This window comes from Loxodonta africana, chromosome 13 (assembly GCF_030014295.1).
Source record: "Loxodonta africana isolate mLoxAfr1 chromosome 13, mLoxAfr1.hap2, whole genome shotgun sequence".
Classification (NCBI taxonomy): Eukaryota; Metazoa; Chordata; class Mammalia; order Proboscidea; family Elephantidae; genus Loxodonta; species Loxodonta africana.
Window position 1 is genome coordinate 72,184,924 of NC_087354.1, and position 20,345 is coordinate 72,205,268.

Sequence of the window (20,345 nt, forward strand, 5' to 3'; positions counted from 1 at the left end):
GTGTACACATACTGTTCTGTGACATTAGTTGCAATCCCTGCAGTGTGACAGCACACCGTACCTTTCCACTCCAGGTTCCCTGTGTCCATTCGACCAGTTCCTGTCCCTTCCTGCCTTCTCATTCTGCCTCCGGATAGGAGCTGCCCATTTGGTCTCACATATCTGATTGAACTAAGAAGCACACTCCTCACATGTATTATTTTTTATTAAAAACCCAAAACTAAACATGTTGCCGTTGAGTTGATTCCAATGTCCTGTCTAATCTTTGTCTGAAGAGTGGGCTTCGGGAATGGTTTCAGTTCTGGGTTAACAGTGCATCTGGGGTCCATAGTTGTAGGAGTTCCTCCAGTCTCTGTCAGACCATTAAATCTTTTTACATGAATTTAAGTTCTGGTCGATGCTTTTCTCTCGCTCCATCCAGAACTCTCTGTTGTGTCCCCTGTCAGGGCAGTCATTGGTGGTAGTCAGGCACCAACTAGTTCTTCTGGTCTCAGGCTGGTGGAGTCTCTGGTTCATGTGGTTCTTTAGTCTCTTGGGCTAATATTTTCCTAGAGTCTTTGGTTTTCTTTTGCTCCAAGTGGAATGGGACCAATTGTTGCATCTTAGTTGGCCGCTCACAAGCTTTTAAGACCACAGACACCACTCACCAAAGTGAGGTGCAGAGCATTTTCTTAATAAACTTTGTTGTGCTAGTTGACCTATAAAAACTATGGTCCTGCATTTTTTAATTTGTCTAAGAACTAGAGATATTTCTGTATTAGAATGGGAACTTCAGCTTTGCTGAGTTGGATATTACCCATTAGTTTTATCTTTTGTTTCCCTCTGGTTCTTAGTAGTAAACATCCTTAGACTGCTTATGAGGAATTCCTGCTGTTTTAGAGTTGGTAAAGAAGAGGGCAGAGCCAGGGCTGCCCTCTGGATCCTGAATCCACAGGAAGGTGTGGAAGGTGATGCAATCCTGCATCATTGGGGCTGGGCTCCTGGAACCCAGCTGAACCTTATCAGAGACTCCATGAGATTAGCTTCAGGGATGACAGTGAGATCCTGTGGACACAGGCCAACATTCTGGGCTTGGAATGGCCTGCTATTTTAAGCTTTATTTTGCCTTGACAAAATAAACCTTGTTTTGCCACTACTAGGTACCTTGTTCAGCTGTGATGCCATAGAAGTCTCCTTTGTTTTATTCAGTCGAGGTCAAAGTAACACGATGTCCATTTTCCTGGTATCTAATGTGAACTGTAAAGATTGTATCTGAGGAAGAAAGGCATTAGTGTGATGTATATATAGTGAGGTGAGTTGAAGAGAAGGGGGGGATGCTTCCTCTACTTCTGTATCGTTATACTTCTGTATTCGACAGACATCTTTTATCTAGTGAGGATTAGCTAGCTAAAGATTTGTGAATTTATTCTGATAAATAACGGTCATTTACCTCTTTCAGCAGGTTTCTGCACATGGTGGATCTTCTTCCAATGTAAATGGTGGACCTGAACTTGATCGGTGCATGAGTCCGGAAGGTAGTTTTCAATCTGATGATTACTTTTATAAAGGAAATCATCCATGTGACCCTGGTGGCCACCCCAAACCCACTTGTGTTAGATTATGATCTTCATAAACACAGACGTGATCACGTTGCCTATCAGCCTATTGATTGGTCAGGATACATAAAATCTTATTGTCATTAATAAGGCTCTCACAATTTCAAATTTCAGATATGAGCTTTGTATCAGTCAGGATTCTTCAGAGAAACAGAACCAGTAGAATATACAGACAGATATACATGTATAGAGACAGTCTTATTTTGAAGAACTGGCTCAAGCGATTGTGTTTGAAATCCATAGGGCAGACTGGCAGGCTGGAAATTTAGGCAAAAGTTGATGTTGCAGTCTTGAGGCAGAATGTTTTTCCTTCTCTGGGAAACCTCAGTTTTTGCCCTTAAGGACTCAAACTGATTGGATGAGGCCTACCCATCTGCTTTACGTAAAGTTACCCAATTATAAATGTCAGTGACATCTAAATACTTTCATAGCAACATCCAGAATAGTGTTTGATCAAACAACTGGGCACCATAGCCTAACCAAGTTAACACATAAAATTTTCCAGTGAAGGCTTCCTTTCTTTTTCTTTAATGGCACTCTGCTCTCATACTCTGAATGTAGACTTTCCTTTCTTTCAATTAGATAACAAAAATGTATTTATTTATTTTATGCCTGTTACGTACAAAGCACTGCAGATACATTGTGATAAGTGATCAATCTTAACCTCCTCTTTTTGAGAAGGATCCGAGACAGGTATTAGGCTTAAGTCATCTGGGTAAAATTTTTTTTACTTGAAAATCTTAGGAGAAAATCATCTTCCTAAGATTAAAATTCCCACTACTACCCTTCCCACTTTCCCTAGAATTGACAAAAAGACTCCCTTTTATCCAAAACTGATCACTCATTACAGCTAATATTTCAGGTGTTGGTTAGGTTTATTGATTACATTGGTTTCTGATTCCAACCAACAAGGTCAAAAGGAGATTGGTGATTCAGGTGTTCTATTCAGAAAATATGCTTAGAGATACTCTTTTGTTTTACTGTAGCTTTGGAAATAAATACATTGCAATTTATTATTTTACAAGTGTGTAGGAATCAAGATAAAATGCTGATGTTTTCTTGAGACTTCGCGTTTATTCTTTTTGCAGGTGTGAATGGAAACAGGTGCTCTGAATCTTCAACTCTTCTTGAAAAGTACAGGATTGGGAAAGTCATTGGTGATGGCAATTTTGCAGTGGTCAAAGAATGCATGGACAGGTGAGTGGATAGTGAGGAATATCGTTTGTTCACCCACTGGTAACTTTCTCACTGGGAGTTCATTCTTATGTTAATGGACAAAAGACCACCTAGGGTTTTTCAATGTGTATTATCCCCAAAGGACTAGAGAAGTACATTGTACATGTAAATTCAAAAGGGTCTACCGTGGGACCAGAAGTTTTGCATTACAAGTCATTTGACAGGGAAAAATACATGTATACGTATATAGTATGATGCTGTTTTATATGCATTTGGGCTGAGTTATATCAGGTCTCTCATCAGTGAGCCTGAGAGAAATGGGAAAGAATAAGACTCATTCAAAACAAAAACAAAAACACCCTTCTGTAATATTTACTAGTTCTCATTGCTGTACTGGTGTTAATCCCCAAAATAATCCTTTTAGTTAATATTTAATTGAATATACCAGTCATTCATAATACATGAACTCTGTACTTCTGTCTTTATTAAAATTAGATTTTTGGTTCTCCAGTGTTCTTTGTTTAAAGTCCTAAATTCTCAAATGGTAGGAAATCTATTCACCTAAATTCCAGGCCTTCTGTAAACAACATTAAAACCAAGAGACTCAGATTATAATCTTTGGGTTTTTAGACCACTGTCCTACCTGTTCCAAGAGGCAATTTTTGTTTTTGAGGGATTTTCTGGAATGTTCTGAAAAATACAATTTTTCCATCTTGTTACATCTCCAGTGTTACTATCCAAAAAAAAAAACCAAACCCATTGCCAGAGTTGATTCCAACTCACAGCAACCCTATAGGACAGAGTAGAACTGACCCACCGGGTTTTCAGGGAGTACCTGGTAGATTCGAACTGCCGACCTTTTGGTTAACAGCCATAGCTCTCAACCACTACTCCACCGTCCTATTGTATTGGTGCACAGGGTAACTCCTGGTCCTCTAAGCCCCTTTAGTTAGGTCTTGTACGCAGAATGCCACCTCTCTTATTTAGTGTTGCTGTAACAGAAATACCACAGGTGGATGGCTTTAACAAACAGAAGTTTATTCTCTTACAGTCTAGTAGGCCAGGAGTCCAAATTCAGGGCATCAACTCCAGGGGAGGGCTTTCTCTTTTGGCTCTGGAGGAAAATCCTTGTCATCAATCTTCCCCTGGACTAGGAGCTTCTCTGCACAGGAACCCTAGGTCCAAAGGACACACTCTGCTCCTGGCATTGCTTTCTTAGTAGTAGTAGTATCAGGTCCCCCAACTCTCTAGTCTCCTCCCTTTCCTTTTATCTCTTATAAGATAAAAGGTGGTGCAGGCTATACCCTAGGGAAACTCCCTTTACATTGGATCAGGGATGTGACCTGAGCAAGGGTTTGCATCCCACCCTAATCCTCTTCACCATAATCTAATCTTGCCTCATTAACCAGAGGCAGAAATTGTTGTTGCTAGGTGCTGTCGAGTCGGTTCCTACTCATAGCGACCCTACTCACAACAGAATGAAACACTGCCCAGTCCTGCGCCATCCTTAAAATCGTTGTTATGCTTGAGCTCATTGGTGCAACCACGGTGTCAATCCACCTCGTTGAGGATCTTCATCTTTTCTGCTGACCCTGTACTTTGCCAAGCATGACGTCCCTCTCCAGGGACTGATCCCTCCTGACAACATGTCCAAAGTATGTAAGATGCAGTCTCTCCATCCTTGCTTCTAAGGAGCATTCTGGTTGTACTTCTTCTAAGACAGATTTATTCGTTCTTTTGGTAGTCCATGGTATATTCAGTATTCTTCACCAGCACCGCAATTCAAAGGTGTCATTTCTTCTTCAGTCTTCCTTATTCATCGTCCAGCTTTCACATGCATGTGATGTGATTGAAAATACCATGGCTTGGGGTGACATCTTTGCTCTTCAACACTTTAAAGAGGTCATTTGCAGCAGATTTACCCAGTGCAATGTGTCTCTTGATTTATCAACTGCTGCTTCCATGGCTGTTGATTGTGGATCCAAGTAAAATGAAATCCTTGACAACTTAAATCTTTTCTCCATTTATCATGATGTTGCTCATTGGTCCAGTTGTGAGGATTTTTGTTTTCTTTATGTTGTGGTACAATCCATACTGAAGGCTGTGGTCTTTGATCTTCATCAGTAAGTGCTTCAACTCCTCTTCACTTTCAGCAAGCAAGGTTGTGTCATCTGCATAACGCAGGTTGTTAATGAGTCTTCCTCCAATCCTGATGCCCTGTTCTTCTTCATAAAGTTCAGCTTCTTGGATTATTTGCTCAGCGTACAGGTTGAATAGGTATGATGAAAGGATACAACCCTGATGCACACCTCCTGACTTTAAACCAATCAGTGTCCCCTTGTTCTGTCTGAACAACTGCCTCTTGATCTATGTAAAGGTTCCTTGTGAGCACAATTAAGTGTTCTGGCAGAGATTACGATTTACAATATATAGGAAAATTTTATCAGTCACAAAATGGAGGACAACCACACAATACTGGGAATCATGGCCTGACCAAGTTGACATATTTTTGGGGGACACAGTTCAATTCATGACACCACCCAAGTAACAAAACATCTAAAATGTGATTTCTAAAGACTTGTCAGAAATTTGAGATAGGATTTGGTTTATGTTTTAATGTGGGGAGCAATCTAAATAAAGGTAATTCTTCCAATGCCAGAATGCTTCTCAGAAGCAAGGATGGTGAGACTATGTCTCATGTACTTTGGACATGTTATCAGGAGGGACCAGTCCCTGGAGAAGGACATCATACTGGGTAAAGTAGAGGGTCACTGAAAAAGAGAAAGACCCTCAAGGAGATGGATTAACACAGTGGCTACAACAGTGGACTGAAATGCAGCAACGATCATGAGGATGTCACAGAACCTGGCAGTGTTTCGTTCTGTTGTAAATGAGGTTGCTTATGCATTGGAACCAACTCCACGGCACCTAATGACAACAACCAGTTGTTCTAAGCTAGGCCTCATCGGTGTGTACTGTGACAACTTGGGCAAAAGTAACTGCATTTGGGAGACGGATGTATTCTGAGAAGCCTGCAGTGTTCTTTACTGAACTGTTTGTCTATATTGAAAGACTTTGTTTACCATGTTCAGATGAAATTATGCTAAGAATGATTCAACATGAGATAATCGCTAAGATTCTTGTGTCTGAGTAAATGACTTTACTAGTGCCAGATGTGGCCCCGGTGGCACGAGGTCCTAGCTGAATTTCTGGCTAAGAAATAAATAAAGGAAGTCTCCCAAGACTTCTCAGTTTTGAATTATGGGCTAATGTGATTAACGGACTAATGTAAAGACACATTCATAACAGAAGATTTTCAGTTACTTTGATTCATTTTTGTTAATTTTATCCTGTCTCCTTAGTAAACTATTTTGAGATTTGAATATGGAAAAACTTTCTTTTCCAGCTCTGATACAAAGGAATTTAGATATCTTAAGTGTTTGAGTTACTTTATAATATTATAGTTACTAATGTTTATAAAAGGAAATGTAATTCACATGCATTGTGGCTTAGTTTTGTTTTGTTTTCCTTTTTTTGGTACCTTTCTCCTGACGTCACTCAATATTGTCTCTGATGTACCAGGGGAGAAGCCAAGCCTTCATTCGCAGCATCTGTGCTGCAGAGGAAATCAGGAAGGATAATGTCTTCAAGACAGGATCCCTGGTGGCACTGTGGTTAAGTGTTTGGCTGCTAACTGAAAGGTCAGCGGTTCAAACCCACCAGCTGCTCCATGGGAGAAAGATGTGGCAGTCTGCTTCTATAAAGATTACCAAAGAAAAACCTATGGGACAGTTCTACTCTGTGCTATCTGGTTGCCATTGAATCAGAATTGACTCAACGGCAATAGGTAACTAACATCTTTATGTCTTTAAATGGCCTTTCTCTGATTGTTCTGTAGGTCCACTGGAAAGGAATTTGCCCTGAAGATTATAGACAAAGCGAAATGTTGTGGAAAGGTACAGTATACGTAACTGCTTTGTAAAAAGCTGATACGTGCAGAAACACCATGGAGAATTGCCTCCCAACAAGACGAACTTTTTTCTTCTGTCCTCAAGCTGGGGCAGGGAAAAAATGCCACGAGGGTACTGCTATTTTAACTATGTTTGAAAAAATACATATATAGTAGTGACAACAAAGAGCTTTTTAGATTCCTTTCTAGAGAAGCATAGCAGTTAGAGGGTAGGCTCTGGAGCCGCACCATCCAGTATAAGAGTTACTGTCCACCTGTGGCTTCTGAACACTTCAAATGTGACTAGTCCAAATCGACATGTGCTGTGAGTGTTGGAAACCCTGGTGGTGTAGTGGTTAAGTGCTACAGCTGCTAACCAAAGGGTTGGCAGTTCGAATCCGCCAGGCACTCCTTGGAAACTCTGTGGGGCAGTTCTACTCTGTCCTGTAGGGTCGCTGTGAGTCAGAATCGACTTGACGGCACTGGGTTTGGTTTGGTTTTTTTTGGTAAGTGTAGAATACACATCAGATTTCAGAGAGTTAGTACAAAAAAAAACTAACATATCTCATTGATGCCTTTTATATTGATTACATGTTGAAATGGTAATTTGAATATATTTGGTTAAATAAAATATATTAAAACTAATTTTATCTACCTCTCTTTACATTTTTAATGTGGCTATTAGAAAATTCAGAATTACATATATAGATCCCATTGTATTTTTGTGGGACAGTGATGCTCTAGAGCCTGACTGTATAGAGTTTATTCCTGGCTCTTCCTCTTCTTGCCCTGTGACCTTAAGAAAATTATTTAACCCTTTCGTGTCTTTGTTTTTCCCTCTGCAGTGGGTTTATTAGTTGGGTTTAATAACCTGTGACATAAGGTTGTTGTGAGGAATAATTGAATTAAGGCATGGGAACCACATAGAGACAGTGCCAGTATATAATAAGACTTTAACAAATGTTAACTATTAACATTATTACTATGTCAGAGGGATTTAGCAGAGTTTGAGGTGATAGTAGTGAAAAGAAGAAAACATTGCGATGTAGTGATGTTATATTTCTGGAACACAAAAACTAGTCTTCATTGGACATCCAAAAACTTGTATATATTTTAACAGAAAACTTTAAATATTATGGTCTGAGCCCCAGAATGGAAAATCCAAGAGCAAATTTGTCATTTAGTTTTGTTCCCATCACACTAACAGCTAATGAAGCAGAGACTGTCCAGAATTCCTCCTTTTCTGAGTAACTAAGGTTGTTTTTCTCTTACATTTAATTTTCTTTACATAATTCTGTGTGCTTTTACTTATTGTTCCAGCAATATTATTGAAGTTTTTGAACTATAATGGCTTTTTCCCCACCTGTAAAAAGGTGGTGTTCCTTCTCTCTGGTGTGTTATGATTTAATCAGAATGAGTATTTTATAATTTTGGGAGCCAAGTTCTGCTCCACTGCATTAAAAAAAAATTTTTTTTAAGTAAAAAAAAATTGCTATGGCAAGGATATTGTTTATCTGATTAAAATTTAAGCAGCTGTTTCAGCAGTTGAAAGAAAATCTCGTGTGCAAAAACATTCAGTCTGGGTACTGTAAGGGCTGAAGCAGATGGAGAGGTCAGTTCAAACATTTGGGTCTTATTTTTCTTTTGTAAAAAACGGCATAGGGGCAGTGTCTGACCTTCTCCAGCCCCACAAGGGGGAAGTAGAACCAGGATCAACAGCACAAGGCTGACTCCAATGAGATGAAAGCCAGACAAGCCACCTTTCTCCGCCATCTTTACTAATTCCGACACCAACCATCCCTTGCCCGGCACTCTCTGCTTCTCTGCTGGGTTCCATAATTCATTGCAGTGGCCACACAGAACTCACAGACCATACTCACGATTATAGGGTTTATTAGGGAATTAACAGTTAGAATTCAGGCTCAAGAACACTCAGGATACAGTCCTTCCATCAGGTTAGCCTCTCCCCAGCCGTGCTCACAGGCACGCCTCCCTCTGGTCCTCAGTCTCTGCCCAAAGGCAGTCAGCTTTCTCCATGGGCTGGGAAGCCCACCGTGCCATATTCTGCTGCTGGGCTTCTGCTGCTGGGTCTTTCCTGCTGTTCTCTCCCTCCTTGTTGGTGGGCTCCTCCTCTCTGCTCTGGAATTGGTGCTCTTTTAAGGCTAAACTGACCAATCCCCTGGTTAGGCCACAATTACCCTATCACACAGTCCCCTGGGTGGGGTTACAACACCATGGCTAAACAGGCCACGCACAAAAGTAATTAATCCACCCCACCCGTGTTATTTAATAGCATCGTGTTTTTACAAATCATGATCATATTCTAATTTACATACTGACATTCGTTTATTTGACCAACTGTTTCCACATTAAGCCAAAAACCTGTTGTCATTGAGGTGATTCCGACTCATAGAGATCTTATGTGTTAACAGAGTAGAACTGCCCTATAGAGTCTCCAAGGAGCATCTGGTGGATTCAAACTGCCGACCTTTTGGTTGGCAGCCATAGCTGTCAACCACTATGCCACTAGAGTTTCCAGGGCTCCCCTATTTCCGCATTAAGTCTGTATAATTTCAAAACTTGATTTTTTACAAATAAATTGATTTTATAACTTTAAATTTTATTTTTAGAAGAGAAATGTTAGAGAACTTTTTTTTTGTTTTAAATTTAAAGGAGGGGCATTCAGCCACTATTTTGGAGTGTTGTGGTCACCTCTGCTTTGTGGGTTGTACACAGAAAATTAATAATGCTGAAAATAATGTACACCATTGATTGAAATGCATTCTGTATCCAGGCTTATTCTAGGAACTTTGCACATAGCCTTTAATGACTTGCCAACAGATGTACCAGTTTTACAGATGAACACAGGGGCAGACTGAATAGCTTTGCAAAAGTTATGTGGAGGCGAGCAGTGACGGAATCTTGGACTGCTTGATTACACAGCCCATACATTGGCCAATCTGCCATGATCCCTCTCCAAGTTCAATTTATTTGTTCATGTAATAAGACCCTAGGGGGGAAATTGAACCTGTCATTTCCTTTTCTGTTATATACATGTGTTGTCGGGTAAAAACATCACAAAGTTTAGTAAGTAAAAGGAAAGATTTATTCTGCATGTATTCAAAAAGGCAATAAATCTCCTCTGCCCTGTCTTATAAGGACATTAGTGATGGCATTTAGGGCCCACCTGGATATAATCCAGGGTAATCTCCTCATCTCAGAATCCTTGTTCACATCTGCAAAGACTTTTTCCAGGCAAGGTGATATAAATTCCAGGGGTTAGGACTTTGATGTCTTTGAGTGGCCATTACTGAACCTACTGCATATATTTATACATATGTACAAAAACCATGTATAGAGATTTGAACATTTTACCTCTCTTACTGTACCCATCCTCGGTAGTACTCTCTAAGCCATCTGGATGCCAGCTGTAAAGTCACCCTTGGCCAAGAGGATGATGTGTTTGTTTATTCACATGCGTACTTCAGTGCCTACTACGTGTTGGTGACTGTGCTAGTTGCTAGATAGCGAGGTAAACAAAAACTTCGAAGAACTCACAGTTCCAGGGGGTCACAGACCAGCTCACAAATGATTAAAGACAGTGGGAGGAGAGTTGCCTGAACTGGACCCACGGACGGTGAGCACATCAGAGGGGTATCTGCCCAGCTCTGGGTGAGCAGGGGAGGCTACTCAGATGTGGCGAGGTGTGAGTGCAGTCTTGACTAATCAATAGGAGTTTGCCAAGCAGTGGGTGAAAAAGTTCCAGGCAGAGAAAACTACCTTTGCAAATGCCCAGAGGTCTAGGTGAGAAATTGACAGTAGTGTTACCAGGTGGAAACCCCAGGTTTTGCTCAGCGTGACTGGTATTGGCCAATAAACATGAAACAGAGGTGGGAGAACGTAAAGGTGCCTTTTATTTCATCGTGCAAGGAAGGAAGCAATCGGGGCTGCTGCCTCCAAGACTGTTCCATGCAGGTGAGGAAAATAGTTACTTTTAAGGGGTATTACAAGCAGGGAGTTCATGCAAGTTACATAAGTAACACTCAATCATATCACACAGGCACCAGGATTTTCGTGGGGCGGGCCAAGCAAAAGAACTGCGATTCTGATGCAGAGTGCCGAGCAATGGTACTGAAAATGGTGACGCTGGCAGAGCAAAGGAACTGCAATTCTGGTGCAGATTGGGAGGCCAGCCAAGCGATGGAACTGGAAACAGTGAGGCCAGCTGTCTTAGGCATCTAGTGCTGCTATAACAGAAATACCACAAGGACAGCTTTAACAAAGAGTTTATTCTCTAACAGTCCAGTAGGCTAGAAGTCCGAATTCAGGGTGCCGGATCCAGGGGAAGTCTTTTTCTCTCTGTTGGCTCTGGAGGAAGGTACTTGTCATCAGGCTTCCCTTGGTCTGGGAACATCTCAGCTCAGGAACCTCAGGTCCAAAGGACGCACTCTCTCCCCGGCACTGCTTTCTTGATGGTATGAGGTCCCCGACTCTCTGCTTCCTTTCCTTTTTTCCCTTTCTTTTTATCTTTTATGTAAGGTAAAAGGTGGTGCAGGCCACACCCCAGGGAAACTCCCTTTACATTGGGTCAGGGGTACTACCCGAGCAAGGGTGTTACATCCCACCCTAATCCTCTTTAACCACAAGCAGAGATTATGATTTATAGCACATAGAAAAATCACAAAATAGAGGACAACTACAGAATACTGGGAATCATGGCCTAACAAAGTTGACATGTATTTTGGGGGGACACAGTTCAATCCATAACACCAGCCAAGCAAGCTGCAGTGGAATTTTCTGCAGCCTGGAGACCTCTGTGTTAGTAGGAATGGAGAAAATCAAAGGCTGGATTCAAAGGCTGTTGAGGAGGTAGACCCGGCAGGGACTGGTGAGTGATTGGATGCACTCGAGGGCTAGGAAGGAGAAGAGGAGTCAGGTGGAATTCCTGCTTCTGCTTTGGGCAGCCAGGTTCATTCAGTGAGACAGAACTGAAGGGAGAGGAATGTCTGAGAGCTGGGGAAGGATAGAGAAAGGGTGATTAGTTTGGGTTGCGAGAGCTGCTTATTCCCCTAATTAATTCTCATTTTTACCCCTGTATATTTAAAGTCACCAAGGCCAAAGATAAGGCAGTATCCTTTGCCAAGTTAGCAGTTTTCTTTGTCATTTTCCCTCACGTGGAACAAGGGAGCACTGCCATGGAATGATTCATTTGTTAATTATTTACAATTGTGAATCGCCTAACATAAATAATCATAGATGATTGGGTAACATAAGTTAATTGTGGCTCCAGATGAAAGTGATATTCATATTGTGTTTAGAAATTTTATCCTCCTGGAAAATGTAATTTAGAGAGCACATTTACAGATTAGAAACATATTACATATTATATGTGGGTTGCATGTGAAATAGGAAGATAATGTTTGTGAAGGTTTTTATGCGGTCGTTTTGTTTTGCTTCTGGTGATGGTTAGTTTAAAAAGTGGATTATTCCTTCATAGACAACTTTACAGGGATAGTCAGAAGTTGAGAAACAAAGGTAGGCAGCTCCCACACCCCAACAGCAGCATTCGCTGAGTGCTTAGAAGACCAGCGGTTGTCAAGTAGTTTGCAGTGAACTAACTGAGAGAAGTAACCTTGGGGAAAGTGCTCGCGGCTGCCCTCTCAGAATTCGAAACGTGGAGCTGCAGCTGGCCTGAGGGAGGTTCCGTTGTATACACAGGAAGACTTTCCATCACGCGTTTTACTGAAAAAGATAATGACTTTGGGAAGGTGCGGTCTCCTTACGTGGTAGACACCTTATTTTAACTCCAGTCTGAGAGCTGCTTTGGGTACTGGGGGTAGGGATTATTCTACACATGCCACTCTAAGTTAACATCACAAATAGAGGCCTGAATAAAGTAAATTTATAGATTCTTCCAACTTTGGAGGGAAAGGGGAGAACTGAAGTCATGAATGCATTTTCTTTAAAATAAAATACACATTTTATATTTCAGGTTCGCCACAGGCCTAATAACTACTGCCATGTTTTCTTCACACAGGGAGAAATAAATCCACCTGCTTGCTTTTACGTGATCATGAAAGTACATGGAACTCTGCTTTTTTGTATGATTGAGGAAATGCTTGGCACAGGGAATCCAAAAGGTTGAAAATATGTTTACAAGTGTGAAGGGTTTGCCGGGCCTTTCTTTGGTCTCTGTGATCACAGGATGTTGACTGCATAGCTGCTTCCCTAGGGGAGGGACCAGGACTCTATCTGCAGCTTTGTGTTGCTGCTTTGTAACTTAGACTTATGGGACTTGGAAACAGGTAGTAGGGCTGTCCTCAGCCTTCCAGGTGTGGTTTGTTAGGGTCTGGGAACAACCATTCCTCCACTAGATTTGGGGGGGTTTGCTGAGGACTAAGCCAGGTCAAAGACTTTCCCAGCCCTGCTCACTAAAAGGAGCACAGTTTATTCTTCCACAAGACCTGGCATGGTTCTGCCTTCAACCCCAACTCGGTGTGATACTATCGTGTGTTCTTATCTTTCCAAGGAGTTCAATATTTTCAGATTTGTAGCCATCATTATCTTTTTGAAAAATTCCAGCTTGATTTCTGTTGAAGCATTGCTCTTTGAAAGGTGATGTTGTGTAGTAAAAAAAACTTGCATGTCAGAAATCTAGGTTTGAATTCCTACCTCAAAAGACTGTTTTAAGGGTAAAGTGTTAAAACCGTGTGTTTTATCATGCGAGTACTTTGCCTGGGGACCAGCATATAGTGAATAGATTCAGTCAGTGTTGTTTCCTTTCCCCTACTTCTCTTTAGCGTTCGCACTGTCATTTGCCAACATTTACTCAGTGACTACTTAGACAGGGGAGTCCCTGGGTGGTGCAGGTGGTTAACGTACTTGGCTGCTGAAAGATTGGAGGATCAAGTCCGCTCAGAGTGCCTTGGAAAAAGGCCTGGTGGTCTACTTCTGAAGAATCAGCCATTGAAAACCCTATGGAACACAGTTCTACCCTGACACACGAGGTCACCATGAGTTGGAATCAACTTGAGGGCAGTGGATTACTTGGACAGCACAGTGATTCAGTGCTCTAGAATCATGGTCCACTATGTGCAGGGGCTTGCAACAGATTTTCCCTGCATGTTACTCGTTTGTTGTAATTTATATCTCCATCTGTTGTCAGAAGGGTTGGAGTTGGCTTAGAGTAAAATTACATGTACCTATGGATAAAAAAAAAAACCTTTTTTTTGTTTTTTTATGGATACCTGAAGATGAGAGGAACCATAAATGAGATCCTGAGGTAGGGATAAGATAACCATCTTATTACAGCAGTGGAACATTAAATTTAGCTCAGAGATGCTTGATAGCAAAGGCAAAAAGGGAAATATGATGGATACAGGTATGTGTGCATGTGCACGTGTGACATATATACACACATACACATATATGAGAACAGCTAGTGAGTTTTACAGAGCATTCTCTAAACTGAAAATAACTCGTTATTAAAGTTAGTGATGATCAAAAAATACAGCATTGTAGAGAGGCTTTCCTGTTTAGTAATAGAGCAATAGCGTTGGTGATCCCCGGGTCTCTGTGTGGAGAGTAATTAATGATGTGAGTAGACATTGCGGCTGTGCTCATCCCAGCTGCAGTACTCGCCGGGACTGACGCTCTGGCGGTGGTTTCTGAGGACAGGTGATTACAGTTAAAGTGAGAACAGCGGTCCCTGTGGTACTGTGTGTTTCCAGATTTCTGAACTGTAAGATGATAAAGAACATTCATCTGGTAAACGATTGCGTGAACAATCATCGAGGAAGAAAGTTTCTTTTTCATGAATTCCAATGTGAAATGCAGATTTGTATAGGTCACAATTTAAAAGCTAAAAATATTTTAATGCCAGAAATTGATGGCAATTTTTTTTTATATGCCCAATGTTTGTTTCTGTGCATATACTGACATTACAGAGTGCTGAAAAACATCACTTACAAAATAGTAGGTTATGTTGGGACTTTGGAAGAGATGATCATATTTACTAGTATATGGAACCTCTGTCTGGGCCTTTCCTTAATAAACAGGACGAGAAATAATTCTCATGGGTCATTGAGGGGCTTTGGTTTTTTCTTGGCACAGCGATGCTTAAAAGAGTTAGTGCACCGTCACCCTTTCTCCTTTGCTCACAGAGTACCTGTCACAGGTGACAGTGTGTGGTTCTAGCTGAATTACAGGCTTTAATGTCACAGCCTTTTAAGGGGCTGGAAGGAATGACAGACAAGAAGGCAGTGTTCTCTCTGGGCAGGGTGGCACCCCGGAGCCCTTCTGGGGATGTTAGACGGCTGTTTGTTTTCTGTAGTGGCAGTGAGATGTTCACTGGCTTGTCCTGTCTCTCTGGAAACCAGCATGCTGGGGTATGGGTTTAGTCTGTGTCAAGAGAGATGGCTCCTTTAGCGTCAGTCCCGCAGACTGTTTTTGTTGTGTTGTCGTGGACAGAGCAGAGGGTGCCGTGATTTCTGACCCACCTTTCTCTGCACCCTTCGTTCGACAGGAACACCTGATTGAGAATGAAGTGTCAATCCTGCGCCGAGTGAAACATCCGAACATCATCATGCTGGTTGAGGAGATGGAAACGGCTACTGAGCTCTTTCTGGTGATGGAGTTGGTCAAAGTAAGAGGATGGACAGATTTTCTTGGTGCTGAATACCCGGACTTACAGTATTCTTGAAGGACCTAATCAGCAAAGTGTTTTGCTACCTTGTGACTTTCATTACTTGTAATTCATCAGTTTTCATAGCATTTGTGTCATTTTGTATTGAGTCTGGGCTGATGAACCATCTTCCTTACCTTCACGGGATTGCCACAGTTGATGTTTCGATGTGCTCTCTCTCATGTGTTCTTTAGGGTGGCGATCTCTTTGATGCAATTACCTCTTCAACCAAGTATACAGAGAGAGACGGCAGCGCCATGGTGTACAACCTCGCCAACGCCCTCAGGTATCTCCACGGCCTCAGCATCGTGCACAGAGACATCAAGCCAGAGAACCTCCTGGTACGTCTTTCCAGTTTTGGTGGTGGTGATTATTTTTTTCTCTGTTCCAGCTTGTGCCTCTCTTCTTTTAAAATGATCATAATCACTTGTAAACAATGAAATGTTAGAGTCTGTGCCAATCCTGCAATCAGGGATTGAGAGAACCTAAATGTAGAAAATCAGCAAGTCTCAAGTCAATGACTATAAAATATAAATGGGTATTGAACTGATCTGAATTTACTGTTCACCATAAGGTCGCTAGGAGTCGAATCGACTCAATAGCAATGGGTTTATATATTAGATAGCACATTTTTATTTACATTTTGATTGCTGTGTACTGACAGATGAAAGGTTAACAGGAAATTTATCTTAGGGTATGAAAAAAAAACCTCTGGAGAATAAATTAGGGACAGAATTAAAGGCTGCTAGTTTTTTTTTTTTTTTTTTTAGGAGACAGAAGTGGAACACGGGGGTTCATTTCTGTGCAGGACAGAATTTTTGAGATAATCTCATCCATTCATCTCAGTCGTGTTGTTGTTAGCTGCCACTGAGTCAGTCCCTGGCTCATGGCAACCCTATGTGTGACAGAGTAAACTGTGCTCCATTGGGTTTCCTTGGCTGTAATCTTTATGGAAGCAGATGGCTAGGCCTTTCTCCTGCAGAGTTGCTGGGTGGGTTTGAATCACCAACCTTTCGGTTAGCAGCCAGTCACAAATCGCTTGCACCATCTAGGCTCCTATCCCAGTTTTACAGATATGGAAATCAAGACACAGAGATACTAATTTCTCTTGCGTAAAAGTATCAATTTTTCTACTGTTCTGTAGAAGAAAGTTTTACTCCACTGTGGCACTCAGGGACCTTTATAACCTGGTACCGATTTACCTCTCCAGCTTTCTATCCTGTCACTAACCCTTTTCTGCCCATCTAGCCTAGCATGGCATCTCATTTTCAAGCCATATTTAATTCATCTTCATATTGTGGCTTGATAAGTAAACATAGCTTGCTAATTAGGAGCCAGTCCTTGTGACTACAAGATTCTAGAGAAGCCAGTTAGGGAGTTCTTGCCTACTCTTCCCCCGTAAGACAGTTCGCTTTTCTTCTTAGACCTTTCAAAGCTGAGTGTCAGCACCGATCATCATCATTATCAACCCTGCTAGGAGGTGAGCTTATCCTAGTCCTTGATAGCATGTTAATCCAAACCCACAGATTTCCCCAGCCCCTGTGGTTAAGACTTTGTCATCAGCCTTACACCTCCATTGGGTATGTCCATACTGGTGTCTGCAGTGCCCTCTCTCCCAGCAATGTGTGGCAAATACATCCATCTTGTAAGAAATCAAAAACCAAACCCGTTCCCATCGAGTCAATTTGGACTCATAAGTGACCCTAAAGAACAGGGTAGAACTGCCCCATATGGTTTCCAAAGAGCACCTGGTGGATTCAAACTGCCAACCTTTTGGTTAGCAGCTGTAGCTCTTAACCACTATGCCACGAGGATTTCCCATCTTGGAAGATACTGAGAAAAAGTAACTTCTTCGGCATTGAACTCTCCCTGGGCAGAGGTCAGCCATGGCCTACGCTGGTTTCTGCTGCACTTGCCACCGTGTTGTGGATTCATGATTTACTTGTCTGTGTCCTTATCTAGATTGTAAGCACCTTAGGGGCAAGGACTGTATCTCGATTATCGTTATATCCCCAATGCTTTGGACAGTGCCAAGGAAACACACAGTAGGTGTGGAGTACACATCACTAGCTAACCATTGACTGTCACTCTCTAGTTAGCAGCATATACCTGGTGCTCAGACCCACGTCTTTATACTTACCTAACGCTTGCACTACATAGGTGATTGTTAAAAGGAACATGCATTGATGTATAGGCTTTGAGGTCATCCCAGGGACTTTTGGTTAGTCCAATATTCATTGTTCCCCCTCTGCTAATATCATTTGTTGCTTTCTGAGTGCCCATTTAAAATGAAGTGAGTTTTTTCTTATTGTCTTCTGCCTTGAAGGGATTGTATTTCATTCCTATATGTCCCTATTAGGAAAATAAATATCCCTGATGTGTAATAAAAGATGTATTATGGACTCGGTTTTATGAACCCTAAGGAGAGTTGTAAACAGCCTGAGGATTAAAGTAGGGATATGGTGTTCTCTCCTCAAAGCAGACTTCTTGCCCATTATAGCCTTGCACTGTCTGGCAGGCCCTGGGCTCCTGCACCATCTGACCGTGTTTGACCAGGAGCTTCACAAGAGCAGGCAAAGCCAAGCAAAGGTGGTGGCTTTTTCTGGGTCTGGCCAGACACAGCTACCACAAAGGTAATGAGGACGCCCCCTTGACTACTCCCTGCCTCACCACTGTCCACCTCACACCAGAGGATCCAGTTGTTTACATTCTCTGTATATAAATACAGGAGCCACAGGTCCCTGGGGAGCCATTGGTCACTCTGGAGCCAGCCTCGTTTCAGCTCTGATTGCTGAGGGCAGTGAGGAAGGTGGCTGAGGCACTGGGGAACTTTCCGGAAACCAAAAACCAAACCCAGTGCCACTGCCATCAAGTTGATTCCAACTCATAGTGACCTCATAGGGTTTCCAAGGCTGGCTGTAAATCTCTGTGGAAGCAGACTGCCACATCTTTCTCCCACAGAGCCGCTGGTGGTTTCAAATGACCGTAACATCATCGTTATGAGAAGTAAAGTTTAGTAGACTTCCCAGTGTGAATTTGGATGAGTATCCCACCCCTGTGGCTTGTTTCCATCCTAGCTGGAAGAGAACGTAAAAGGCACAGCCTGTAGCAGGCAGCACACAGCTCCTTATCCTTTTCTACACCAGATCTTTTATTACTTAAGTAGCAACTAGCCTTTTCCACCTTTAAAAATTGTGCAGAGTTCTAATCATATTGTGTATACACTTGGAAATGGTGCTGTTTAGAAATTTTGTGTATATACAGTAACAGTAGATAAATTCATTCATCTTACCTAGAACTTTTCTACTTGGCCTTTTCTCTTACCATTCCCCATGTCCAGTTATTTAAGAAACATTTATGGTTATTCATATCTAAAGGGAGAAAGGCAAAAGAGCATTAACTCGCCTTAAATGACTCAACGTCAGGGTTCCTGAGTAGTGGCGGAAAGCTCACTTCAGCTGATGCCTCTTAAACCAGATGGAACGTGGAATCTTGAGCTCTGGGAGGTTAACATTCAAGAAGGCTTCACTTTGGGCTGCCTGGCTTTAGGCATGAGCAGTCCTCAAACCAGAAGAAGCACTCATTGAAAGAACGAACTGGAGGCTGGAGACAAACACAGCCTCCCTCACACTCCCATTCTTACTGGAAGTTCCCTAGTAGTCTTGTTTGTGGACCCCCACCACTTATCCATGACATTCAGCTTGACCCTTAGGTAAAGGCTCTTCCATCGTGTCCCGTCCTAATTTGTAAATCCACGATGCTGAAGGCCACACCGTGGCGTGTACCACTATTTGCACTTAAGTCCACGTGGCTGCTTATCATCAAGACATGGAGGGAAGACAGTTGTGAAGTAAGATGAAGAACCCGTTTGAAATGTACTCTCATAACTACCTGAAAATACCAGCAAAAGCCTTAGTCTAAGTCTGTGAAGCTCCCAGTCGGAAGGTTTAGCTGATGTATTAGGGGTTAGACTGCTTCATATTAAATGCTGCCTCACACACCCCTGGCTTAACCTGGATGCTCTAGAGTGAATAACAGGGTGGTAACGGGCCTTTTCGGTCAAAGGAAGATGTATGAGAACTAAGAGGGGTACAGAACGGCACACCGTTTCTCACCCAGGAAAATAATAATCCTACCCTCCTGGTCTAATTCCAGGCCAGAGAACTTCGGATCGGACTGGGCCTGACCTTTTTAAGTGGCTTGATAACACCATGCACTTATGCATTCGCTAAAAAATATACCCGTTAGTTTTGCTTTTGGGGTAAAGTTTTCAGGCCAAAGGGGGAAAAAAAAAGGAGCCACGGGTCCCTGGGGAGCCATTGGTCACTGTGGAACCAACCATGCCTCAGCTCTGATTGCTAAGCGCCAGCGAGGAAGGTGGCTGAGGCACTGGGGAACTTTCAGGAAACCAAAAACCAAACCCAAACCTACTGCCCTCAAATCGATTCCAACTCATAGCGACCCCAAAGGGTTTGCAAGGCTGTAAATCTCTGCAGAAGCAGAATGCCACGTCTTTCTCCCACAGAGCCGCCAGCAGTTTCAAACTGCAGACCTTTTGGTTAGCAGTCTATCACTTTAACCACTGCGCCACCAGGGCTCTTGAGGAAATTGTGTGTGGGGGAGGAGTGTCTATTTTCCCAGCTCCCTGGTCCCAGCCTCACCTCTGCTTATCCCCTTTATCTACTCACAGTTTCTTAATGTGTACAGAGTCTCGTCAGAATCCGAGACCTCCTCCTTTCCCCTTGTCATGCATCGTGGGTAGATAACTTAATGGGCATCAGTGCTCCAACATCACTGTCTCAGAGAATAAACAGGAAACTGGCATCTTGTCTAACCTGTTCTAGATGCTCTAGATGCCCTGCACTAACCTCATAGTGCTACCCAAGGGGGAGGCCAAGGAGAAAGATGGCAACACTGACGTTTGGACGAGGCTGATGTGTGA

General features: G+C 42.3%; 1 protein-coding gene across 6 annotated transcripts in view; it reads left to right on the forward strand.

Moving 5' to 3' along the window:
- Positions 1 to 20,345, forward strand: part of DCLK2 (doublecortin like kinase 2) — a 192,432-nt gene that overhangs the window by 151,069 nt on the left and 21,018 nt on the right. For 3 of the 6 annotated variants that reach the window (XR_010317447.1, XM_023557135.2, XM_064267562.1), the window contains 5 exons: positions 1,439 to 1,514; positions 2,684 to 2,792; positions 6,670 to 6,727; positions 15,245 to 15,364; positions 15,598 to 15,744. Coding sequence is in view for 4 of the 6 variants with exons in the window: in XM_023557135.2 (XP_023412903.2) it covers positions 1,439 to 1,514; positions 2,684 to 2,792; positions 6,670 to 6,727; positions 15,245 to 15,364; positions 15,598 to 15,744 (510 nt within the window). In the remaining 2 variants the exon portion in view is untranslated. The remainder of the gene's footprint in view (positions 1 to 1,438; positions 1,515 to 2,683; positions 2,793 to 6,669; positions 6,728 to 15,244; positions 15,365 to 15,597; positions 15,745 to 20,345) is intronic. The other 3 variants (XR_010317448.1, XM_064267561.1, XM_064267563.1) reach the window with 1 other exon arrangement.